Below are 27,668 nucleotides of genomic sequence, written 5' to 3' on the forward strand. Positions count from 1 at the left end.
TATCATCTAGGACAGTTAGAGAAAGAGAGAGAGATATTATTACAGACAATGATAGAAAGAGAAAAAGATGTTTTATTAAAGACAATGATAGAGAGGGAAATACACATTATTAAAGACAGTGGGGAAAAATATCATCAAAGACAATGACAGAGAGAAAAAGATACCTCAGTAGAGTCAAAGACAGAGAGAAAGAACGATATATCATTAAAGGCAGCAAGAGAGAGAGAGAAAGATATATCATTAAGGACAGTGAGATAAAGAGAATGATATATCATTAGGGACAGTGAGATAAAGAGAATGATACATCATTAACAGAGTGGTAGAAAGAAAAAGATGTACTGGTACAGAAATGGAGAGAAAAAGCAAGGTATATTACATTTAAACATGAAGGAAAAAGACATAGGGCCTGTCAACAAAGAGAGTATGAGACACAGAATAAAGCATACTATTTAAGACAGTTAGAGAAATATAGAGAAAGAGATAGATGTATCATTATTAAAGACAATAAGAGAGAGAAAGATATATTTGTAAATATAGTGAGAGAAAGAGATAAGCATACCATCATGTTCATAGTGATGCTGTTCTAAACAGTGAGAAACAGAGAGATTACCAGATAGCAAAGCAACAGAGGATAATGTGAAAATAGTAATGGACAGGGGTAAACACAAACAAGGAAATAATTTATCTAGAGCTTTCACGATGATAATGAAAAGTGGTTTAAGAAAGAATGATACAGATAGAGTACAATGTTTCAGTGTAACAAGGGGGAAAATAGTGCATGCACCACTATCTCGAGAGCAGCACTCTCTTTGGCAAGGAAATATTGCAAATTACATCCAAAAATAGTATCATATTGATAGCTTATACTTTAAACCTGGCAAAGGCAAATTATCTATCCATCACTTCTTGCTGAGCTGACTGAAAAATTACAGTGAAAAGGGCAACAATGGGGAAAGTACACTTTCTATGATCACACGAAAAATATGCATTCAACTGCACTGTCACATCCCTCCATTGTCGATGTAATCGACCAACATCATCAACATAGCTGAGGGCTCCATCCAACATTCGTTGACGTCAAGCTTGCACTGTTGATATGATCTCAAGTGACATGTGACTTGTGGGATCCAACACATTAGCATCCTGCTGCCACAAATGAATTTCCTCTCCCAATGCCAGATCATGAGAGTTGCTCCAAAAACCATCAGAGTAGCTCCGACGATCAAAATATTTATCTGTCAGTTTATGACCTACAACCAACCAATGGTCACTTTGCGATAGGCCACGTCCCTGAAGAATGCCCGGAATCACCATCAAACGCAGCGGTCAGTCCCCGAGGTATGCATGAACTACACTTAGGGCAGCTCCCCGTCCCACGACACCCCGGTGCGCCCAGGGTCACCTGAGGCCGTGCTCCCGCGAGAGAGAGGACGACTGTTTGATCATCCATGACTGAGTTCTTGAGATGGGCTCGCATACATCCACTATGAGTCCCTTCTCTGGTGTTTGATTGTCCAAGCACAACTTGCTCAGGGTGTGCTGTAAGGCATTTCCATTCCGTGTCCATTTCTGTTGGTAAGAACACCAAAGATACAAAAAGAGCAACTTTTAACAGGTGACAGCTGAGAGAAAATTAATTTCTGTATACATTCAAGTCAATTTCTGAGTCAATTCAATTCATTGGGTTTGCTTGTGGTGACTATGTAATCCCCTTGTTTGCAAGTCATTCGTTCGTTCGTTCGTTCGTTCGTTCGTTCGTTCGTTCGTTCGTTCGTTCGTTCGTTCGTTCGTTCGTTCGTTCGTTCGTTCGTTCGTTCGTTCGTTCATTCATTCATTCATTTGTATGGCATGATGCACAGAGTTGATACCACTTGCCAATCACTGCAAGTCACCACTATTGAACCACAAGGGGTTGTTATCATTAGCCCATTTTCAAGGGTGTATTGGAGGGCCAACTTCACCGGGCTTGCACCTTGCTCTTTGTGAAAAGTTCTGTGGGATCACTTCATTTCATGTGCTAAACTTCAGAAAGGTTTCAGTTTTTTCATTTATTACTGAGAAATTTACCCAACTTGATACACACTGATGTCAGTCATATGACACTCAATATCTTGTGAGGAGAATGTGACCTCTAAGGAGAGATGAAGAAGGCATGAATGCAATAATGCAAATATCACAGATCAGTCAAAATTTCGACTGAATTAGACAAATATCCTCCATTATGCTACAAAATTGACTACTTCATTCAATTCTGACGAAAAAAAAAAGAATTAATAATATCCTCAGATTCAACGCTCTAAAGAAAGTTTTAGGATGAAACCAACAAAGTGTTAGGAACTTGACATTTTAGAAGAATCAGCTTTAATACTGCTGTATGTGTGAGATCTAATAAAGCACAAACAGGGGGGGGGGGGGTAGGCAAAGCCAGAATCACGAGGGAGAAGCAATGCATTCTCATGAAGTCCTCTTTTGGACTGACCTGCTTGATGTCGTTAGGAACACAGTTTGCGATGTAGACCCTGGAGGTGGGATGGGTTGAAGTCACAGTCAGACACAAGGACTCTTGCTCTACTGTGTCATCTTTGGTGATGATCCAGGACTGCCAGGGGAAAGAAAAGTTAATTGTAATACAATAGAAGATATAGAATCTAAAGAGATATGATTTCCAAATCTACAGGATGTTTTTGTGCTTGCATTTTTGAATGTGGAGACAGACAAGAGTTTATCATATCATGTACGAAATCTTGGAGAAGGTTATCAAAATGTGAAAGCTAGTTAGTAACTGCATATCTTCTGTAGATCAAGTAACAATGCCAGAATCTCATACCATATATGGCACAGAGTATGCAGGACCTTTATCTATATAAGCATGATGGAAGTTTTTGATATGGAGGTTTAATCCATTGTTAATGAGAAACAGGGTGATAATGCACTATAGCAATGCACAATCATCCAAGTTTGGAAACAACACATACAAAGAAAAGACTCTAACAATGGACGCAGAATTAGATTGAGGCAACCATAAGGTCTAATATGTCTTACAACATGGCCACAGATCTTCAACGAATATCCATTATCAAAAATGTCAAGGTACAATTCAATCACTTTCATGAAGACATATCTTAAGAATTTCCTCTCTTTTTAAGACACCTCTACACATCAGTTTCAGATAGTGTCAAAAAAGGCTCAACAAACTACCCAAGGTGGATTTATTCATAATTCTCTGGCCTCTGCAACGCTTCCCTGTACTTTCCCAAACTTTCACGCATTTTATTGAACATTTTTTGACCTTGACACAATTCATCCAAGATGATACTGGAAGTGAATTCAAAGGAAGACAAAGACTTCACTTAAAGAGAAACCTCTTTAAAACTGGCACTATACTGAACAGGATGAAATCTAATTCATGCTGTCATTACAGAATCCTTTAAAAAAAATCCTTCATAGAGGATTGGCTGAGTGCACAGTGCATGACATCAGGGAGGTGGACATCAAGCCCATCATATCACTGAGTTTCCTTTCCAATAAATCTTTCATCATCAATTAAAGCAAGTTACCTGACCAGTTATACAGAAGCTATGACAACTCAAGGTTACAGTGCTCTGCTGCATGTGCACCTGTGTGTTCTATTTAGGGAAGTTATTCAAACCGATATTTAAAACTGTTGATTCATAAAGCCATAAAGTATATAAACACTGAAATCCTAGTCTATTATGGATAGCTCTTGGCATTTTTGGCTCAAATTAACTTCTTTTTTTTAAAGATGAAGAAACTGTAAATTTGAAGAAACTGTAAATTCCTCTCATTCCCTTGGTGCCCATATTGCATTTGCCCCCAAATTCAGAGAGTGTGCAGGGCTGCTATGGAGTTTCATCAAGACCAGCTTGCATTTGTGACTCATTGATGCCTGTGTAGAGTGCACTAATATTTTCTCTGTCAGTCCAGACTCATGAACAGAAAAATTTGAGAAATTAGCAGCGTTTTACCGTAAGTTTTAGCACTCTCAAAAACCTAGTTACCCTTGAACCAGCCACAAGAAAATTTGGCTCTTTCCTCATTGAGCGATTAGGGTTTACATAGACTTGGCTAGCATGTAGGTTCTGTAATTTTTGCAAGTCTGGATAAGTTCACTGGAAATCTATAGCATTTATTCCCTCTCCATCATAAAGAAGTTTCCAGGTTTTATTCTTCTTAAATAGGAAAGGTCTAAATTACTTACCTCTACCATATACCAGCTTTGGCAAGGAAACTAATCTTCAGGGTTGCAAAAGGGACACACAAACTTTATAAAGTCCACCTGTTCATTTTAGAAAGACTAACTTTGCGGACATATTCACACCGGGATGAATGACAAGCAAGTGATATGATGACTTTAGAAAGAAAAAACAGCACCAGAGTTGACTTGACCTGTTTTCATGGCTTAGGTGACAAGAAAATTTTACAGCAAACACTAGAATAGATGCGCATGATTTATGTTTGTCACCTGATGCCTTTCCTCCTGTAAGCATGGCACCACTATGGGAGGCCAGGCTGAACTCGTGGGATGCGGGGAGGACTCCAGACAGAGGCTTCCCTGCTGAATCTGGCCGTATATCAGCTCGCTGGGACCAGGAATTCTGCAGAGGCAATTTTTATATATTTTTGTGCAGAATTAGAATTCAATGGGAGCATCCAGTTAAACCTAAACTTCTTTTTAGGATAGCATTAATGCATACACAGCACACTGCAGGGTAAGTGAAAGTCATGAAATATTCATTGTGCTTGGAATCTTTATTTCGTATAGCCTAAAGCCATTTAATCAAAATTCCTCTTGATGTATGACATTCATTTGCATTATCTGGTACTTCCTCCAACATCATAAAAAAAAGAATAAAAGCACACATTGTCCTACGTATGATCACTTTAACAATCTCTAGACACAGAGAGACATGAACACCTGAAATGACTAATAATTAATTCACTTTATATCATAATTCCTCTCATCGTCTTTTCTCGCATTCAATTTCAATAGTTATGTCAACGGCATCAGTCTAATTTACTATCTGATGCTTGAATTTATTTCTACCATACACTTTCTTCATATATGAAAAGGAGCAAAACATCTTTCTGAGTAATACGATTCCATGTGATGTGTGACTACACTGGCAGACTGAAATAGAAGTCTGGTGTAACTATGAGAAACATTCCTTCTTTTTTTTCCGTCACAAAAATATGAGCGCAACCTAGCAAACATGCCTGTAGACACTACAACTGTCAAGTTCTCAAATCAAAGCATAGGGCAGCACACAACAGATGGCACTCTTTTCACCAGATAATTACTATCTGCAAATTCTTGGGTTTGGGCCACATTCTCTCTTGTTATTTATTTAAGACCTGGAGCAATTGCTAAAACTCACTTCAATTCTGGATATACTGTTGACAGATACCACTTGAAAGATTTGCATTGCAGCTGTTCCCTCAATTCTTTTCGGCTCGTCACACTGTGAGAGAGAGAAAAAAAAAGTGAAGAGAGTAAATATTTAGATAGCGGGAGAGAAAAATACTTGTAAGAAAACTTTGATGCCATATTCGACAATGAAGCACTAACTACAAAGCTTTCTCTTACATGCTTGTAATGGTTGTATGATTATGTATGTTATTACAAAATGAAATGTACACAATTCTTCAATTCAGCCATCTCCATGGCAAATGAATTTTCTTAATAAACCATTACCATTATTATGATTGTTTTAAGTGAAACAGGGTTTCTCAAATAATTATAACAAAGGTAAGCATAAAGAGGAAATGACTTTCTTCTGCTTGATCAAGTGTTCTATTTATTCCAGAAAAACAACGATAAAAATTTTTTGTCTGTTCATATTTACACAATTCTTTGTGAGAGCAACCAAAATTGAGTTCAAAATTTAAGTTCAAAATTGCACAGAACTCTCCAGGAAATTTCATGTTTAATCCAATTTGTTGTGATTGAAATGATATCTTTAACTAGAATCTAGATATACCATGCAAAAATCCTTATTTACACATTAGGCACCTGGAAAATGGACTCAGTGACTCAGAAAGAAGAAGAAATCACAACATAATGAAATTCTTGTACAAACGTATTGGAGAGTTATCTACAACTTTGTCCTAAAGTGAATATCGCCCTCTAGTGATGACTATTATCTACAAACACTGCATTAATTTGTCTCATTCCTTGCCTTACTTTTAACGAAGTTCCCCGATTCATTTAGACTTTTAAAACTTTACAATGCATGCATAAAACTCTAATAAAGCTCCTGGATATAGTGCATTCTATGTGATGCAATGAGTTTTTGAAGCAGCACACAAGACAACTTTGTATCCCACTACAAAACATTTCTTAATCAGAAACTACTGATTAGAACATACTTTGGCAGTTCCTTATATGGCTATGCTTCACAAATTCCAAAACATGCTGATTTCACTCGCAGGGATATCATGTTATCATATCAACAACTACAACAAAATGAAGTTTTACACTTTTTTTTTTTTGGTATCACAGACATCTCAGCCAAGTCTCCACTTTCCATCCTAATCAAATCATATCAAATTGGATAGACTTAATTTGTAGTCCTGAAATGTCAAACTCAATTTCGTTCTCCAGTACATAAACACTCCTTTTCATTTGCAGCATTTCTTACTTCTCAACTTGCTAAATCACTGCTCCAAATTTCCTACCCTGGTCCTGAGAGCTACGGTTTAGATTGAATTTGGAGGCAGACTCAGGGGGAGCGAGGCGAGGTCGCCTGCCCTTTTACGTCTGGTATCAGAGCTTCTCAATTACGCAGATTTTCAGCCTGTGCCCTGATGATTGACACCCTGTGATTGGTACCAGGAATGTTCTATTCTATCTAATACTCCATCCATCGGCAGCTGACAAGACTGAACATGACTTTCGTTCTTTAATCACTAATGGGCGTCGGCCAAATCTGACGTCTGGTGGAAAAGGAAAAATAACTTGCGACTGACATCTTACACCTGCACCGCTGCTTGTTTTTATTCTTATTTTTTTCACAATACATTTCAAATGGTATGGCTTACCAGATGATTCAAAGTCTGTACACTGATTGCTTGCTATATTGTACTCTGTGATCTTTATTCTTTTCCCACATTGATTTAGATTTACATGCAGAAGAAGTTCCATGGACAATTTGATGCAAAGTCTAGCCTAACATGCAGCAGGGTAAAGCAGAATATTGACCCATTAAGGATTTGTCCTGAAGTAGGTTAGACAATGATAACCATTACTCTTCAGAGTGATATTGAATAAAACTGCCAGTCAAATACGCATTGTATTATTTGACAAACTAGAAAAGCACTCTGAGAGCACAGACCTCCGCCAAGCAGCTACTTTCCAACGATGATCATGCTCTTCCCAAAGAGATTTTTCTCCTCTCCACCACTGGGGAAAAGCTCTTTGGGCTCTTCCATAGAGATCAGTGATTTCCACCCATAGGTAGGCCTATACATGCTGAAAAATCGCCCGATTTCCCAATATAGAAGTCTTTGTTACGTCATAAACCCTCAGCTGCGTGGTTCGCCTCGCCCTAGCAGAAACTAAAACCTCAAATACGCGCATCTTGAACTCCCAAGTTCATTGACCCTACCTGCCAAAATATCAGAAATCCTTCATAAATTCCCCCAAAATTCTCGGATCACTACCAAAGTTAATCGTTTGGTACTTGTGTCATTTTCAACCTTTCCTGCAAGTTTCATGCTAATCTGTTAACTACTTTTTGAGTTATTTTGCACACGGACAAACTAACTAACAAACCAACGGTAACAAAAACATAACCTCCTCCCTTGGCGGAGGTAATAATGTCACGGTGAACTCTGCTGCTGGGTATTTAGTAAAGTACAATTTGAGGAGTTTCTGGTAATAGCAAAGTTATCCAAAACGAGTCAATCGTAACTATGACATTAATCATGGCACAGCATTCATTATTGTGAAATTAAACCCCCCCCCCCCTTCCTCGGTAGGGAGCTTCAACAATTTTTCTACATTCTAAATGGTGCAATCTGGTGCACACTAGTCATGATTATAGCTTTTCCATTTTGCAAATACAGCATGAAAACCCATCTATCAGATTTAGACAGTTAGAACTGGATGAGTTCCATGAGAGTAAGCAGCCCTGAAAATGGTCTTTACAGCCCCAAATACAGATGGGGTACCACAGTGCAACAATGAGGAACCTACACCTCTCAAATGTGTTTCTTATTTGCTAGGAAGTACGCAAGGTTTTCTTCACAATACTCACTCTCCATAGGGCTTCCCTCTGGCCGACGGTCTAGCATTGTAAAATAAAACTTTGAACTCGTCCATCCAGACTTCTGCCGTCCGCCTTGTGTTCCTATAGGATTAAAGACAACGTGACAATTATTGTACACTCTGAAATAATACCACTGATATAACACAGAAACAATGGAAGCAACTTATACTGTTACTAGGTGAAATAAGTCAAATACATACAACAGATCATATGAAGGAAGTCTTCCTGAAGCATTGGGCCATTATCAAAATACCCCCTCCAAAAAAAAACAACAACAACAAACAAACAAAAACACAAACAAACCACACACACACACACACACACACACACAAAATGTAATGTGACATCATGTATACTGCCTAACATGAATTCCTAACGACAAAATGAAATGTACATCATCCATTAGTATGGTTCTCGATCAATAACAGCAAAAAAGAAGGATTGCGACATCGTGTATACTAACATGAATTCCTAATGACAAATTGAAATGCACCTCATCCATCAGTAGGGTCCTCAATCAATGAAACCGGAGCACTTGAGCATCGTGGAGAGTGGTCTGGTCTACTTTCAATGTATACAAGTCTTATTATTTGTTTGATGATTGCCTGGTGTGCATTCACCCCTTCAAAAAGATGTTTTACCTACCATATCCCCTGTGACGGGGATGTCTCTGGGACAGCATCAGTGCGAGTGATGAGGCTAACAAGGGCAAATAAGACTGCTATCATTCTTTTTCAAATTCCCTACAGAACTTATGGTACAATCCCCTCCCCCTAAAAAAACAAAAAACAAAACAAAACCAGCATGTGCGAAAGAACTGACACTACCAAAATAATTAATTCTTGTGATAGCATTTGCTGTCTACTTTGTGTCTGTGTTTGAAATTTTCAATACATCCTTGTATTGTTCTTTGTCCTTTCTTATTTGTGAACAAGGAAAAGTAAAAATTACCACAAGGTCAAAGGTCAAAGAAGTCAAAGGTCAAAATTCTGTGTGGAAATTTTTAAGCCCTCACCTAGTGCCATCACATAAAGCAAACGGAATCGAAATCGGGTTAGAAATGGCGAAGGAGTAGCATTTTGTAGCCAATGTACAATAAAATATCGGTCAAAAATCAAGGTTAAAGGTCAAAGAAGTCAAAGGTCAAAATTCTGTGTAGAAGTTTTGAAGCCCTCACCTAGTGCCATCACATAAAGCAAACGGAATCAAAATCGGGTTAGAAATGGCGAAGGAGTAGCATTTTGTAGCAAAATGTACAATACAGGTCAAAAATCAAGGTCAAAGGTCAAAGAAGTCAAAGGTCAAAATTCTGTGTAGAAGTTTTGAAGCCCTCACCTAGTGCCATCACATAAAGCAAACGGAATCGAAATCGGGTGAGAAATGGCGAAGGAGTAGCATTTTGTAGCAAAATGTACAATATAGGTCAAAGGTCAAGGTCAAAGGTCACAACTGAAATTCTGTGTAAAAGTTTCAAAGCTCCCATGTAGTGCTATCATATAAAGCAAACAGAATCAAAATTGGCTCATAAATGACAGAGAAGCAGCAAATTGAAGATTTTGATCACACACGGACGCACACACGGACGGACACACACACGTACGGAGCCCGTTTCATAGTCCCCTGCTCGAACCCGTTCGGCGGGGACAATAATGATTTGTTCCTGTTTTGCATACCTAAAAGTATTTGATGATTCTATTTATGCACAGCTTTCTAGATTAGATAAAGTAACATTAAAGCTAAAGAGGTTTTACTGTCCTCAGATAATTGCAGTCAATTTAAGTAACCTAAAAAAGGTGGCAATGTGACGAGAATAATACATCTTCTTTTGCATCAGCAACATGAAGGTATTTTTCTTGAAGTGGAACAACAGACTAGTCCTAGTTGACCTTTTGCATAATGAAGGAAAATCAGTCTCCATGGAAACAGAGCTACATGCCTTTATTACAGGAAAGCCTGCTAGTTAAGAACTTGTCTGATTGGACTGATTTTTCCCCTCAAATTAGTGAGATAGACACCTCAGCTGCTGTTTAGTTCGACAATTAACATTGTACTGCAATTAGGAGAAGGCGATTACTTCCCACGCTGAGCTTATGATATACAGCTAACAGCTTGTCACAAAGTGTTAACTTTGAAGCCTTTATAATGTGGATTCAGCACTGCTGCCTACGACATCTAATTAAGAAGGTGTCTGCTGCTGAAATCATTCCTTCTTTTGGAGGAAACTTTCCCGTCTGAGAGAAAGGAAAAGATCAAAACAACAATAAGCCACGAAAGCCTGTTTAAAAACAGACAAATTACCTTCAAATGCCGAGATGACGCGAATGTCATTAGGCTAGCAAATCTATTACCCTTGATACAGTGCCAAACCCATAAATATGACACACATTATTGGCAAACAGGAAAGAAAAAACAACAACAAAGGCCCTCTTTGATATGATAGTCATTAAATCATCAAGTGGCTTCCTAACTACATTGCCATATCTCTTTGAGAGAGAAGGCTGAACTTCACAATTTTCTAAATTTCTGTTTTTGATGCACAGGCTCCTTTTTGTGGGATACAGAATATCTAATATAGTGATCGGCTTTTGACCAAAATACTTTCAACAAATTAGTCTGGATTTTGTTGGTTCATGTATCAAAATGTTTGGTTCCAAGATGCAGGCTTTCTGCAATGTTACAATCTCTATTCAAACAAGTGATTATAGCATTATATAGACCTCGAGCAGCAGACAATATATCATGCCATAAAAATTCCTGCTTTGGTTCAGAAGTGCACTTGATAATATCTAAGCAATAAAATGATATGACTATCACACCAATAAGAAAACATCCATAGACCGAACTAACAGTTAAATCACCTTCCAAAAATACCGCTGTTGCAGACTACCTTTCACATTCATAACCTTGACTGTTATGATGGTTGTTTGAGGGGGACATCCGTATCATTTGATTGCTGCATACACAAAATTTTTTCACATAATTCTGAGATTTGGAGGTCACTCGAGTGCCTATTTATCCCCGACAGAAACTTGTCAATCATAAAAAACACAAATCCCCTGCTCTCTATACTCTGCCCCCCCCCCCCCCACCTCCACCCTTACATAAATTTTTCCTGTGCCCTGACCCTTCATAACATAATCCAAAATCACACGCCTAGTTTGGTCGGAGGAGAGACATGCAGAAATGTACGCGGAGGGGGAATGACGGACAAGCGCTGTCGGGATGACCCGATTTCTTCCCCTGCGTCACATGATATCAGAGATCAGAGTCTCCCGCAGGGACGAGAGATGGATTCCCCACGTCACATGACACAGTTCGTTCTACTCACAGTCCTGCGCTAAAAAGTTTGGATGATGCTAACCTGTCATGCTGATAGATCTGCCACATCTCTGCTCCATTCTAGTTTTTCTCTTCCATCTCACATTTCTTCCCTATCCCAGAGTTTCTTATAATCCTTCCTCACCTCTCCAACTTACAGCTTCTATAAACATCTTTGTCCTTGGACAAGGGATGACATGACATCTTGGGATCAGTCAAAGATGATATGATCAATTTCTTTTTTTTTTATATTCCCTATATCAGTTCACACATACCATAATAATTGAAATTTTCGCTGTGTGGAAATTTTCACACATTTTGTGCAACAAGAAACTGGTGCGAAAATAAAAACGTGTGACAATGTTTGCTTGCAATATGTTCCAGTACTCAATGTCTTGATTCCAAAGAATAAAAAAAAAAGGAAATTCATGACACCCAGCTGAACGTAAAAAACTACTCACACAAAAATATCCATTTTTACAATAATTCAAATTACATGTATGAAATACATTGTCATTCATATGATTCATTCTTCCCTGCAAAGCTGAGCTAAAACACAGTAGAGTAACGTGAATCATTTGTTTTCTTTTTCTGAAAAAGAAAAAGAGTACAAGCAAGCCAGCAGGAAATACTTTATAACTGTCAACATATAGTTTGTGTTTGTCAACAAGCATATCAAGTTACTCCCGCCCCCTCACACTCTTCCCCCCCCCCCCAAAAAAAAAAAAAAAAAAACTGCATCAGCCACAAAGAATTTTTCTCACTCCCCCACAAGCAGGGATAAGAATCAGGAGATTGATGGGTATAAATGTTATTATTTCACAAAATCTGAAAAACCTGAGATAAACCCAAGATTATGTAGGTTTAATACAAATCCAACCTCATCCCATTCAAGATTGGCTATATTCTCCTAACGAATAATTTCATGTAATCGCTCTCTCTCTCTCTCTTTTAAATGGGCTTGTTTTCTTGAAATTTTGGTTCACATGCTGAGAAAAAAAAGGATATCATAGAGAACTTATTTTTAAATGACTTATTAGAATGGAAAGAGTGCATTGACTTGACTACACAGATCCAGATTCATCTTGTTGCCCAAAATACTTCGTCAGTAATGCTCCCCCTCCCCCTGTACTGTATCATGATTTCGACAGATCATTTGTCACTCTTTATAGCAAATCACTTGACATTTCAATATGGCTTTCTCATCATCCAACCATCCATCATTCTGCCAACAAGTTGATTCATTCACTATCTATCTATCCATTCATCTTTCTATCCACAGGTTGATTCATTCACTATCTATCCATCCATCCATCTCACTCTATCCACAGGTTGAGTCATTCCCATCAATCTATCCCTCTATCATTCTATCCACAGGTTGGTTTATTCACTATCTATTCATCCATCCATCATTCTATCCATAGGTTGATTCATTGACTAACTATCCATCTATCTCATTCTATCCACAGGTCGATTCATTTTCTATCTATCCATCCATCTATCATTCTATCAATAGTTGGTTCATTCATCATCTATTCATTTATCTATCATTCTATCAATAGTTGACTCATTATCTATTCATCCATCTGTCATTCTATCCACAGGCTGATTCATTCATACTATCCATCCATCTATCATTCTATCCATAGGTTGATTCATTTACTATCTATCCATCCATCCATCATTCTATCCACTAGTTGATTCATTTACTATCCATCCATCTATCCATCCATCCATCATTTTATCCCCAGGTTGATCCATTCAGTACATATAGAACCATCTATCATTCTATCAATCTATCAATTTCACCTGTCTCTCAGTTCAGTTATGATTCAACATTTGGCCACTCTTAAATTACATCAGAGCGTAAAATGGTCGTCATTTCCTGAAATAAGCTGGCAAACTCTCACAGCACTACAAGCACTCAGAAGGAGTTCCTTTGGATGGGAGGGGCACTAAAAATAAAAATTTATATCCGCTGCGAGAGGGTCGCGGCAAACGCCGTTGACCCCGAACCAACCCGTACCTGATGTATGTGTTTGCGTTCCCATCGGGGAAGGTGTAGGGATGTTTCTTGCGGAAGACGTGCCCCACTCGACTGCAGGGAATGATCTCGAGACTGCCCCCACACTGCCAGACACGGAAGGAGATTTCTGCGGGAAGAGAAGAGAAACAGAAATATTGAAAAAAAAAAGGGACAGGTGAGAGATGGATAGACAGAAAGTGTGAGAAATAAAGAAAGATGAAGAGGGAGATGGATAGAGAGGAGAGAGAGAGAGATGGAGAGATAAAGAATGACATTTAAAGACAGAATTTGAGATATAAAATAGAGAGAGAAAATGAGAATGACATTTATGGAGAGAGAAGAAAATAGGAGGGAAATGAAGAATGACATTTACAGGGGGAAGAGAGAGAGAAAGAGTGTGAGGAATCACTTTTCACATTTGAACAATGAAAACTTACCAGAAGGGAAAAAATCCTGTAAAACAGAGATTCATGAATGCTAGAGAAAACTACTATGAATGAAGAAGACTCAAGGGGGGGGGGGGGGGGTGAGGAAGAGGGAAGCCGGAACGTGAATTCTCTCCGGAGAGGATGTGGCGTGATTAAGGAAGACGCAAAGCGCCTATCCTTCGGATGGTCGGCGGGCCTGGGGTCACGCTACGATTTCCCAACACTCGGCTTCAGCCATTTAAGCCTGCAGTGGCCTAGGGGGACATTGAGTGAATATGTCATTGACCACTCTGGTCAGCCTTCACAGGGCAGGGGGAAATTTTGTCGGTTACCAATATCGAAAGTGAAAATGACCGTGCATGCACCCCATCTTCTAAATAGCAGACAGTCTACTGCAAAGCTATGCCTTGCAAATGTTAAACTGTCATTACAATTCATGGGGAAATTTAGACAAATCATTTCTGCATCAGTAGCAGAAAGACTATTATTGATGCCATATTTTTGGCAGAACATTGGCAAATTGCTCACTATGCGTGAATGTGTTGGACACCTCCCCCCACCCACGGGGGTTTCATTTCCACATCAAGAGTCATCGGACTACATGACAGGATTTGGGTTAATAAAGCAAGTCACTGGCTGGGCTTATAAGACACAGATGGTGTGGAGATCCAATATGTATTTGTGAAAGCTGTACTTTTTTAAAATTCAGTCCCATAATACTCTTCACTCTTGACGTGCCTGGGATTTTGCCAATGAAATGGTTCTTAAAATTTTCTGCTATTGTATTCTCATGATAAAAATAGACAGGAGCTTGCAGCGATCTGATGGAGACTAAGCTGAGAATGAGAAGGGCTTTAAGTTGTCTCGAACACTATGGGTTTTGTGATCACTTAACGCCCTTATCATTCTCAACCGACGAAGTGATGACATATCACAACCATTTAGCCAACCTTGGACTAACACGCAAGAAAAGACTATGCATTTGTGATAAAAATACTCTTTTCACTATGTGCATGCAATTTTCCTTTGTTTTCATCGACAAAATGCGAAAACTGCCACTTTCACGGCTCTAAGCAAGCAGTTGTTGATGTACAGAATATGCACCTTCAACCATCCTGTACATGTCTTAATATGATTCACTCTTCAGCATTTTTTTGTTAACCTTTGATTGACAATCATCTTTACTGATATGATAGCATAACATAAGCAAAAACTGAAGGAAAGTAAAATCAAAGTAATATGTGAAACAATTACGATGGAAAAAACATTATTCATAATGCATGGCATTATGAGAACATGCTCCCCCCCAAAAAAAAAAAAAACAACAACAACAACAACAACACAAAGAATTTTCAGTAGGGTCATCCAAGGGCAACATTTGTTTATCATTTCAAAGTCACAATTTATCAATGATTCATATTTTTGTTTTCTTCTTTCCAACTTGCCAGAACTTGTAATATTCTTTTATTTTTTGTTTGTTGCTTTATTCCAAACAAGCCTCTCCAAGTGACATTTTCCTCTCTTTGAGTCAGCCGATGATGTGTTGGCAAATCATACAACCTGGAAAATCGGAGATCGGTGTCTCTTCCCACCCCCCCACTCCCCCCCCCCCCCCCCCCCCACCACCACCACCACTTGGATGTCTCTCCATCATCTTACCGAAGTTCTCTCCACCCCAGATGTCCATCAGGGTGTCGTACTTGCCCAGCTTGGTAAACCAGTCGTGATTGATGACAAACAGTCCGCCTGCGATCATGGGAGTCCTGGGACGAGCGAAAATAAACAGAGATTCCGCGATGATCGTATATTATTTCAGAATTGCAGCTTTATGACCGGAACAGTGAGGCTAGCTTTTGGGGTGAAGCATCTCTGCTTGTATGCAGCCATTTTCATAATATCATCACGTATACCAGGCTCAGCGAAGGCACTTGATAATTAGTCTTTTCAATATGATCCTTCAATAAAAAGAAACGAAATCTCATCTATTTCAAGTCCATGGATGGATGTTGCTTAAAGTGATATATCATGCAGTAGCATACTTTCCTTTTTCTTTCGTGGCCATTTGGAATGAAACTTCATTATTTCCATTCAATCAAGAAAAAAAAATCATCTATATAATACATTTACAACAATACTGTATCAATATAGATACACATGTACAATCCCTATAAAGCAGTCTTACAAATATGCATACTGGATGCCATTGTGTGGGACATGAAAATACCTACTTGACTGCACACAACACCAAGATAAATTGTTTACCTTCTTTTTCACTTTTTGCCCTAAACAGGCATTAGGGTTCTAGACAACAAGCTCACATTTCAGAGGGTGCAGAGTAACAAAGACCATTCAATACATGGAATACAAGAGGCAGTATGTTCCTGCCCTCCCCTCCCCCAATTATAGACGATGGTAGAAGTCATTTTATACATGTAAACATGTTAACATTTTGTTAGTGTTGGCTTTTGTTTGTTTGATTTTTCCTTACGGTGATAGGGAGAGAGAAAGAGTGACAATGCAACTTTTTCATTAGTCTTCTTTAATTTTTCTTTTATACACTGTATTTTACAAGATTATACTTCTCAAGAGTGGAAAGGGCTCCACCATGTCTCCTCTACAAGTTCCGCTTCTGACACACGAGAGTTAGAACATGGCAAAACCTCTAGTAGAATCTGGGTCAAATTAATCTTCTGCCCCCTTACTAGCATTTCAAAGTGGGCGTGATGTTAGAAAAGTCATCACATTCTTTTCCCTATGTTTATGCAGCTACTTGCGCTACAACTTGAGAGCCATTTCTTCGTCTCCATGAGCTGTAATTCTCGTCTGTGAGAGCATGGTCGGGAAGTCACCGATACCGACACATCAAACCCGGTGATACCCAGAAGTTCAACGCTTCATTTGTTGCTCGTAACGTGAGAAAATTAGATTGTGATCGATGTGTGTGCTGCTGCATCAAAGTGTCGCCTCTTCGATGCATTTTGTATAACACATAGCACTGAGGGGTGAAAAAGAACATGACAACAAAGAAAGCCTCTCGACTAGGTGACAGACGGTTTTCTATTCACACCTAAGATGGTGAACACCAGCCCCAAAACCAACAAAGCAAATGGCAACAGTGATGTGTTCTCTCTATATTTCCAGACATGTATTTCCCCAAGGGCTGAGCATGGACATGACAGCAAAATAAGAGTCTTGAGTGATGATTGTCTGATACTGCTGGGAACAGGCAAAATTTGTGTTCATGAAGCCAGACTGATTCCAGACAACAAAGGTTAAAGTCTTTAATTTTCTGCGCAGGTCGTAAAGAAAAAGAGAGAGCACGCAACATTGCTGCCAGACAGTCAGGCCGATTTGCTTTCACACACCCGCTTTTCTACTGCCAAAGATGATCAATTGCAAACAGTTGAACATGGATTTTTACTTGCCGGTAGGCATTTTAATGACAGCCATACAGATCAACTTCCTAAAAGAACACAATCACACAGCATAAGTGAAAATCAAGAAGTGACTATCAAACTTATGGAATCCATTCATTATATGGACCTATCTAGCTCACATTTAAAGGGATGGTATAATTTTGGTTGGGATGGGGGATTCAGATTTTATGTTCTTGTGAGATACGCCTAATTAGAAACCACTTATTAAATGTGAAAGAGCATACAATTCTAAGAGGAATTCAAAGTTTATTTGATGGAAATTGGTTTTGAAATGGCTGAGATATCCAAAAAGGAAGTAAGGCAAAGTGGTCCTAATGAAAGGTACGTCCCATCTTTTATTAGGACCTCTTTGTTTTTGGATATCTCAGCCAATTCAAAACCAATTTTCATTAAATAAACCTTGAATTCCTCTTAGATTTGTATGCTCTTTCCTATCTCATATCTTAAAGAGGTTTTTAAGAGGTTTTTAAGAGCCAAAACTATACTGTCCCTTTAAAGCATAACAAGTTTTAGTGTGATATTGATATTCTTAAGTGATATCCATGACTTCCAGTTCATGGAGGGGTATCCCCCCCCCCCCCCCTCTTTCTGTGGATGCTCATTCAGGTATTCTTCCGAAGGTAAGATTCCAAACCCGTTTCAAAGTGCTTTGCACCTTTATGCCAGCTCCTCAGACTTTGAACCCATTAGTCCTCAACACATGTTTCCAAAGTTGGTGATAGACATCTAAATTGGAGTACAAGGTCTCGTCTTAGAACTTTTTTTTCCCCACAGAAATCATTGTTCCCAGTGTAATACCAAGTCTAAGTACAGGTTCTTTGCTATCTGAAAACATCTGTTTCAGCGGATAACTGATAACTTTTTCGTTATTCATTTCGTCATTATTTTCATTGCACAGTCCCGTCTTGCAATTTTGAAACCCTGCTATTTCGTTGTTTTATTTTCATTTTGTTTTGTATATATTGTTATTGTTTTTGCATGGGTGCTTGTGTGTGTGTGTGTGTGTATTTGGGTGTGTGTGTGTGTATGTGTGTGTTTGTGTGTGCAAGGGTATTTGCATGTTGTTGTGTTTTTCATCATCTGTTCTTGATATATTGCATATGACAGACCAATCTTCAGGATTGGACCAAACTCTGCGTAACACAAATGTTAGATTGATGTAGGGCCTATCCCTTACCCTGGAATCTCTTTGATTGCCATCTGCATCAAACATTCCATGATATTTCATTTTTTTCATTTTCCAGTTCCAAAATTGCAATCACAGATTGAACGCTGTGGGAATAAACTGCTACAGGACTTCCATCACAGTACATCACCGACATAAAGTCTTGTCAGATTCTGCCAAACTACCACGCTGTCTTTCCCCGGAAATGGGAAGAGGTTTGAGAGTGAGAAAATATCTCCTCTCACGATTCTTTCCCATAATACACCTAGCATAAATATAAACTCCCAAAAGGACGGTTAAAAGCAAAATAACAAAGTAAAGCTTGGTCTTCTACAAAGACATGCCTACTACCTGAGGAAGGGTTGTCAAGGGAACATTCAAAAAATGTCAAGGGTAAAAGCTCTCTGTTGAAAATGGATCTTTACGGAAAGCAAGTGCATTGCCGCTTCATGGCAACACTTGATTTATAGTCGTATTGGACATCTATAAAGTTTTAAAAAATATCCAACTTCTCTCTGGAATGTTATGCCGTCACAACCTATTGCTAAATCAGCAGCTAGTATTAACTGTGCTTATAGAGGCATGCCATTTTTTTTCCAAACAAAATCAAGTTGATAAAGATTTGGATTTTGAAATCCTGTAGAAGCAGCTATACTCCAGTAACATAATTGCGCTTCTCCAATCCTACAGAAGTCCTATCAAGACAATTAATATGTTAATAATGAGAAAATCAAGAGGCATTTGACATACATCATGCAGATGGCATGAATGATTTCTGGGTCTTGGTAATAGATTTCATTCCAGTATAGCTAATCAGCCTCGATCACAAATTGCAGCAAAATGTAGGGCCTATATACAAAATGTGCTCCTGTCACACAGTCCTGAACAAACTCTCTCTCTCTCTACCCAAACTGAAATATTTCTATTCTATTGCTCATAATTTCTTTTGAGAGCTAGCAATCTCTCTTTAAATCACAAGGACTTTAAACAACTTCCAAGCTGTAGTTCTCAGTGAACCACGAGATTCTCTACAGTACAAATGTCCTCCTCATACTTTCGTCTCTTCAGCCATTTGTTCCAGTCGGTGAGTATGCCGCTCTCTTTCTGTGGCTGGGTATGATATAAAATTCTGACTTAAATGTGCCATTATGCACGGTTTACTGGCGAAGCCTGGGCTAAAGTCTCCATCGTCCTCCAAATCCCGACAAAGTTTGTTTGGGGGAAAGGGCTAGGTTGGCTTATGAGGGGATATATTTGCTCTATGATTGTTTTCACAGGAAAAATCTTTTAAAGGTTGGCCTAGAACAGGCCTGGCCTAGAAACAGGTTTATGAGAGCCAAAATAATTTGGGGCAATGCAAAAATCTGACTGGTATACTTGTTTATTCAGTGCAACTCAAGGTACAATCCATTACAAGTCTGCATACCATTGCACTGGCAAAGGCAATTGTTGCTGACCATGCAGCCTTGTTTCTAGGTCCTATTTTTCTCAAAGCATGTTTGCCAGGATCAATTACCAGTACCACAGAAGCCATCCGCTCTATAGATAGATAAAACAAACTTCTTCATGTCCTTGTACATTGTTGGTAGGTGGCATAAAATTTGTGACATGTAGAAATGTCTCTAACAAAAAATTAAAAATTAAAAATAAAATCATATTTTGAAAAAAAAAAACCTGAGAATCATTATATTTCAGCAAACAGTTGTAAACTCTGAACCTACAGGTGTTATGGATGCAAAACATTTTCTCCTGCAGATAATATGAGGTTGACAGAGAGATGAAGCTTTCCTAAACCCCATCCCCTACCCCAAAAAAAACAAATATGTATCAACATCCTGTTTGACAATGTAACTGGGCATTTCTTTAAGATTTCTACAAACCCCTTTGATCTCTTCATAATGATATTTGCCAAATCACACAAAGATCATATCTTCATAGTTATAGTGATCTACCATTAAAGTATACCCATCAGTCAGAGATAAAGAACAACTGCATGACATCCCAAATCATTCAAACAGAGTATAAGCATCACAACTTTTCCAAGCATATTTGCTCAAACTGCAAACACATCTTTGACCTGTGAAAGAATACAAATGCAGAAGGTATTTATGTCCTCGGAGGTAAACTCTGATAAAATCATCTAAAATTACTCTAAGGAATTTATAAAGCCCCAGTTCGGTTGTGCTTAGATGCATGAGTAAACTTTCCTCTTAAAAGAAGAAACACCATAAAAGATCTACACAGAGAGAACATGATTTCAAAAACATATCACCAAACAGATCTCAATACTGTTAGTCTAGGTGCAAGAGGCTGAAACTTGTTTTACCATCCACCTGGTGTTTTTTAATGCTTGTACCCTATTTTCAAGGGTGCTGAATCCAAATCTGGATGATGTAACTCTTGCATCCTAGAGGGTTTTTGAGATATTCAAAATGACCACCAAAATGGCTTCCCAAATCTGAATTTTTGTATATTTCCTTATAAATGGTAAAAATTTTTTAAAAAAAGAAGAAGAAAGTTCTACTTTATTTCCAGAGTGCTGAATCCAAGTCTGGTGGATGCAACTTGTGAATTCTTGACGATTTTGAGATATTCAAGATGGCCACCCGAAATTTAATTCCCATGTATTTCCTTATAAATGGTGGAAAACTGAAAAGATTTGATGGTTTGGTCCTATTTTGGGGATGCCGAGTCTGAATTTGGCTGATACAACTCTTGTGTCCCTGAGGGTTTTGAAATATCCAAAATGGCTGCCAAAAATTGAAATTCAAACAAGTTTTTCCTCATGAATGGTGAAAAAAAGAAAATGAATGGATGGTTTCTCAATTTGAGGATACTGAATCCCAAATCTGGTTGATACAACCGTTGCATTCTTGAGGGTTTTGAGATATTCAAGATGGCTGCCAAAATGGCCACTGAAAATTGCACTCAATCTTTTGCACAATCCCTGATCGGCAGTAGAATGGACTATAGATCACTGCTCGGTACTTCACTCCCTTCAAACCACATCCCCGCAAATTCCAGCTGCATGTAATCAATTACTGTTCCATCTAAGTCTCATTACACACGTGTCACACCTAATAATGTGCATGCTAGAGGAAAAAAGAACCTTCATTTTCCCCTTGCAAGTTTCATCCGGATGGTGGGGAAATTCTCTCGCCACCCCTTTCATTTTTTTTTTCACAGAGGGGGGGGGGGGGGAGATAATGATAGAGAGAGATAAATAGATGTATAGATTTATAGGTATAGTATTTATAGGAGAAATGAATATCTTAATATATAATGGTAGGTAGATGGATAGACACATAGATACAGAGAAATAGATGTATATTGATATAAAGGTAGAAAGATAGAGAAAAAGGAGAGAAAGAGATAGATATATATCTATATACAGGTAGAGAGAGAGAGAGAGAGAGACAGTGAGAAAGAGAAAAAAGGGAAAAGGGGAGATATAAATATATAGGGAGGTAGAGAGAGAAAAAGGATAGAGCGAGGAAAGGAGAGACAGTGAGAATTTGTCCCTGTCTCAAGGGGTTAAAATCTCTTCCTCTGAACAGGTGAACATCAGCAGGATGTGGCATATTATTTCCCAATTTCCTAGAGCCACCTGTACCATTGACGTGCCTGGATTTTAGGATTCCTTCCTTTTGAGATCATCCCTTTTGCTGGGGGTCATAATTCCTCAATGGCCTATTCTGTTTTGTTTTGTTTTTGTTTTTGTTTTGTTTAGGTTTTTTTTTTTTTGGGGGGGGGGAAGGGGGTTGCAGGTTGTCTTATACAGTATAAAAGAACAAACTATAACTTTTGATCCCATTATCCTGCTACAATGTTGTTAAAAATTCAGCAGATTCATCCTGCAGCCAAGCTGATAATGGCAAAGATGTTTGATTTCATGGGAAATACCTAGGAACAAGGGACTTTGCTACTGTGAGTAGATTCCAAATTACCTCACAGACACTGCAAAGCCACGACAGATAGCCTTAATTATACTATCCAATGAATCATCATGTGATGTCTAAGGGACAAAGAGGGGAGGGGAATCACTTTCATATTCAAATAAACATATCAATAACATCAATAATTTTATTATCACAACATTAATCAAAGTTAGCTAATATTTCGTGTATTTCCACTATGAGATCAATAGATATATCCCCTACAAATAAGGACAGTCTTGTCTTTTGTCTGAGCTAATGTAGTCTCAGTATGGGAGTTGATAATGTTATATTCAAATTTGATGCTCAAGTACCTGCAGAAATACCACTATTATGATTTCAAAGAGCTATGAAAATCACTAAAATAGAAAAAAAGTCTAACAACTCAACTGCATGTAAAGTGTATTGACAAATCCAGCACTGTGTCTGCACAGTGGTGGTATGTTGACTTCTGTGCAGAATCCTTAATACCAGAAAGTGAAATTTCCATTCCATGTTGAAATTGACTTTGATAAAGAGAGTAAAAATAATTTGCATACCTTAACGTGACTGACACTTAGGTGTATGTTGAATAAAGAACATGTAAAACTTTGAATTCCTTAACTTTCTTTTGTTATGTCCAATTTCGATACAACATCTACTGTTCTCTGTGTGTCAGAATTTACTGTACGTGTTCGAGTCAACATATAGCCTAGGGTGGTATTTCACCTTTTAACTCACACGGCTCACTCAGACCAATTACGCTCAATTGTGGTACGAGTGCATTTAACATGACCGTGCGCAGACTTCACCATGCAAAGTAGCACTTCACACCATGAGAAATTCCCCAGTAGGCGTTGACTCACCACACTTCTAATCACAAAATAACGAAGATTTACATTTTCATTTAACACTTCTAACCCTAAAACAGAAAGTCAAACTGATGCCACCCTTATATACGCTTTTCGTACAGTGTAAAAATAAGCCTGGGACAATGTGCTTTGATGATTTTTTTACTTGCAATTGAAAAAGTTGCGAGCAAGTGAAGGATTATTCGACTAGTGTGAATAGGGTCCTATTAGGGGGGAAAAAGTCAGAGAATGTTGGATTCTGTCTGGTGGGGTCTGTTGGAGACGTGCATCCTGAATAAGGAATGAAGGCAAGACACAAGACAGTACCCTAGAGACTTACTGGATAGGCACTGTTGGATCCTTTCTCTTGGCTTTCTGCTCAGCAGTCATATGTTCCCATTTAAAGTGCAGACTCCAGTCAAATCCTGGTTTTGAAGGCATAAGAGAAAAATGACGAAATTTGGTTAAAAATCCAATTTCAATGCTAATATTTTCTATAAAGGCACAGGGAGAAATCACTCAACTTCACTCTACAGCTGATTCAGTTTCTTACAAGTCGATGCTGAATTTGGGAAATCACTACAAAATATGCATCACAATCTCTCGTTCCTATTCCAGCAATACATAAAAGAAGGTAAGTGTTACTGTGGAAAGTAATAACTGAATTTAAAATGACTTCAAAAGCAATTGACCAAATTAGAATCAATCATTCAGCAGTATGTGGGCAGCACTGCCAAATGTAGCACATAATTACATTCATGCATCCTATACGCCTACATAGAAATCATTCTATACATGGAAAACTCAGTCCACGATCAATTCTCTGCATTGCAGATTGGCTTCATTCAAATCAATGATGTGGAATTCAATAAAATGTGAACGTCTCCCTACTCCACGATAAAAGGCAATAACAATTTGAAGAAACTTTTGTACAAACAATCATCTTAATATTCAAGCTGATCTCTCTCTCTCTCTAAAAAAAAAAAAAAAAAAAAAAAAAAATCCACCTTCATAACAGTCTCTTGCACAAGACAAAATGGCAAGCTATTGTCAGAGGATGACTTCTCAAGATGGAGCCAGTAGCTTGGCTTTTTATTACTCAGACAAGGCTACGCCCCCTCATATAATCAGGACTTAACAGACTTAAGCCTTGGGCACTGTCTCATCTGCAACATTCAACAGGTTTCCAGAATTGTATTTCTTTTTTTTCTTTTTTTCTTTTTTTTTTTTTTTTGGGGGGGGGGGAGGGGTAGGGGTATGGGATAATAAGAAGACGATACTACTTTAATCTTTCTTCTTGCTTGCCACACAATGTTATCACGGAGACATCCAATAACTAGTATCTTGATCAGGGGTGTCTTCCCCCCCCCAAAAAAAAAAAAATAAATAAAAATAAAAATGAATAAATAAATAAAAATTCTTCTCGTAGTATCATAACAAATTTTATTGGAAAATCTTGCACAAGCTCTCAATGAACCTGCTCTATGCAACATTTGCAATTATTCTTCTATATGTGATGATAAAATAAAAATTGCACAAGACATAGAGAGCAGAGTTTTTGGCCCCCTTTATTTATTTATTTGAGAAGACAAAACTTTCCCTTAAATATTTCATTGAATGATTTCCTCTAGCTGGGAGGGTGGTTCCAAGCTTCTTCCTCCCCCTCCCCCCCCCCCCCCCCCCCCAACACACACACATCATGCTTCTACTTGCCTGGCATGATCACACACAAAATAGAACATTTTGGTCCTCTATTCTAGCTGCTGTCAATTTGAACATGTTTACCATCTTGTTCTAGTACACAACCTCCAGTGGGGAAAAAAAAATGCTAATCAGCAACCTGCCTACTTCTGAAGAAGGCAAAGAGACTTCTACTTGAACATGTTTTTTGTTCTGTTTTGTTTTGCTTTTTGTTAATGAGGAGACACACAATAGAATATTTGGTCTTCTATTCTACCTGCTGTCAATTTGAACATGTTTACCGTCTTGTTCTAGTACACAACCTCCAGTGGGAAAAAAAAAAATGCTCATCAGCAACCTGCCTACCTCTGAAGAAGGCAAGGAGACTTCCACTTGAACATGTTATTTTTATTTATTTATTTTATTTTATTTTTTTTGCTTTTTGTTAGTAAGGAGACCGTTTAAAAAATGCACACATATTTTCTGGATCACAGTGTCAAACACAAGTGGATAGGACTGATTGATGGTATCAGACTTGCAAGTGACAGGGCTCCACAATCTATGCCATGTGCCATCGCTCAAAGACATGGTGGGAAAACAAACCTGACCTTGGGTTGACCTCTGACCTCCACTACACTTCAGAGTTTTCACCCTCTACCCAAGTTGGTTCCACTCACGGGCAATGTATCATGCTCCGTGTGACATTTATAGCCAAGCGATAGTTAGGATGCTGATGGTGTGTTGCCATTAAATATGTATTTATTTCTAAATGATGGGGTACAGAATGGCAAGGAAGAAAGGACAAATACATTTACCTGACTCACATACAACAATACGCATATATGATGCTCACAAAACAATAAGATGAAAGGAGCAAGCAACACACAAAATAAGGCAAATATTTGATGTGAAACTACTGCAGGCTCAACATCTAAGACAAACACTTTCACTGTGCCATATCAATTCATGCAGGGAGGTGCAAAGCCTGGTGGTTTGAAAAGAAAAGACAGTCAATTGCCCTAATGCTAAGCGACCATATTTACTAATCTATTGGAAAATGACCAGTTTAAAGAGGGGTGGGGGAAGGGAATGAAAATCCATACAATTGTTTTTTCCCTGAAGTTAAACATGTGTATAGATAACAAAAAAAATAAGAAAAATGAAAAATAAATTTTCATCACATAAGTCCTGCCATTAAGTAAATGATAAACTCCACATCTGTCTCCATAAACCCCATGATTCCCTCCTTCTTGGTTTACATCTTCTACTGATTTCCCAATGGATTCTATCTCATAATCAAACCATGAAATGCCAGTCAGGATCCATTTCCATTGTGAGACAGATCTTCAGCCCTTTCACACCACAGCAATTATTGGGGATTCAAGTTTAGAAATACTTCAAACAAACATTCAAGAGGCAACAGATGTTCTTCAGTTGACCAGATACCAGTGCTTTGATATTTTTTTCCAGCTTATTAAAAATTTCTCTGCGTATAATTCACTTTCTGTCATTCCACTGAAGGTAACAGAGAAGGGTGAGTGTGTAGGTTATGCATGTGGGGGGTATCACTGGGAGTGAGGGGTATTGCATACTGCAAAACCAGAAGTTTTCGTGTGCACTAAACTTTCGCACATTTCTCGAGCAACCAACATTTGCAAAAGTAAAATGCACACAAAGTAGGGCCTATTTGTCTAACCAATGTGCTGAATGCCAGTGGTGACTTGTGATAGTTTCATGCTGCAAAAAAAAAAGGCTGTCAGTTCCATTTTGCATTAGTTTCATGCTGTAAATGCTTCTGGTTTTTCAGTAAGATTTTGTCCTCATCCCATACCACTCCCTCTCCTTCTCCATCCATTTCTTTCCCCCTCTGCTACCCCCCCCCCAACTTCCCATGCTTTGCCAGACATCAAAGGCATGATCCACGTCCCATCAATACTCAAGCTATGGTGGCTTGATCCAATCATACTCAGAAATGGCATTCATCTTGACAGAGAAAAGCCAGAGAGATCACTGCGCATCTCTGTAAGCAAAGCCCATGATATTACAAGTAATCGGATGACTGGAAGGCTGAGGTACAGATCGTGTGTGCAAAGGGGGGAAAGTATACCAGTGTTTGCCTCCTTCGGTTCGACTGCATTCTTCCATGCCCTCGCCACAAATTGGTTGTCCAGTCTGTCCCGCTAATGGATTCTGATCATGTGACAATTCGCCTTAAATGCAGTTGCTGCCGAAGCCCGGCAGAGCAAGCTTTTTGAGGTCGAGAAAACAAGGCCACTCGTCAGCCATCGATGGCACTTGAGGACTGCGTGATGCCGATGATTACGATTCATTTGCCGTGAAGGAGACAAGCACTGGAAGTCTAACCGACCTTGGAGCGCTACATGATGACACAGACTCCCCCCCCCCCCCCCAACAAAGCGACATTAATTCAAGGTCTCATCCCAAAAATCTCATCATGAGAATTCTCCAGCTCTCATCCACACCCACTGAACAAGGTTACTTGCTTTGTGTTTCGGAATACTCCCCCCTCCCCTTTCAGTTTCCTTTCTGTGTTTGCATTT

At 38.7% G+C, this 27,668-nt stretch overlaps 1 protein-coding gene across 1 annotated transcript in view; it reads right to left on the minus strand.

Annotated features, from left to right (window-relative positions):
• Window positions 1–1,132: 1,132 nt before the first annotated feature.
• The window catches only part of LOC139738421 (polypeptide N-acetylgalactosaminyltransferase 2-like), a 166,508-nt gene continuing 139,972 nt past the window's right edge, over window positions 1,133–27,668 (minus strand). Inside the window, exons 8-15 of the mRNA XM_071649061.1 lie at window positions 23,768–23,852; window positions 15,720–15,823; window positions 13,633–13,759; window positions 8,277–8,369; window positions 5,397–5,480; window positions 4,484–4,616; window positions 2,480–2,599; window positions 1,133–1,569 (exon numbers count right to left, since the gene is read on the minus strand). Of these exons, the coding sequence (XP_071505162.1) occupies window positions 1,399–1,569; window positions 2,480–2,599; window positions 4,484–4,616; window positions 5,397–5,480; window positions 8,277–8,369; window positions 13,633–13,759; window positions 15,720–15,823; window positions 23,768–23,852 (917 nt within the window). The 3' untranslated portion in view covers window positions 1,133–1,398. The remainder of the gene's footprint in view (window positions 1,570–2,479; window positions 2,600–4,483; window positions 4,617–5,396; window positions 5,481–8,276; window positions 8,370–13,632; window positions 13,760–15,719; window positions 15,824–23,767; window positions 23,853–27,668) is intronic.

This window comes from Diadema antillarum, unplaced genomic scaffold (assembly GCF_040938485.1).
Source record: "Diadema antillarum isolate AM-2024a unplaced genomic scaffold, OU_Dant_1.0 scf00000029, whole genome shotgun sequence".
Taxonomy (NCBI): Eukaryota; Metazoa; Echinodermata; class Echinoidea; order Diadematoida; family Diadematidae; genus Diadema; species Diadema antillarum.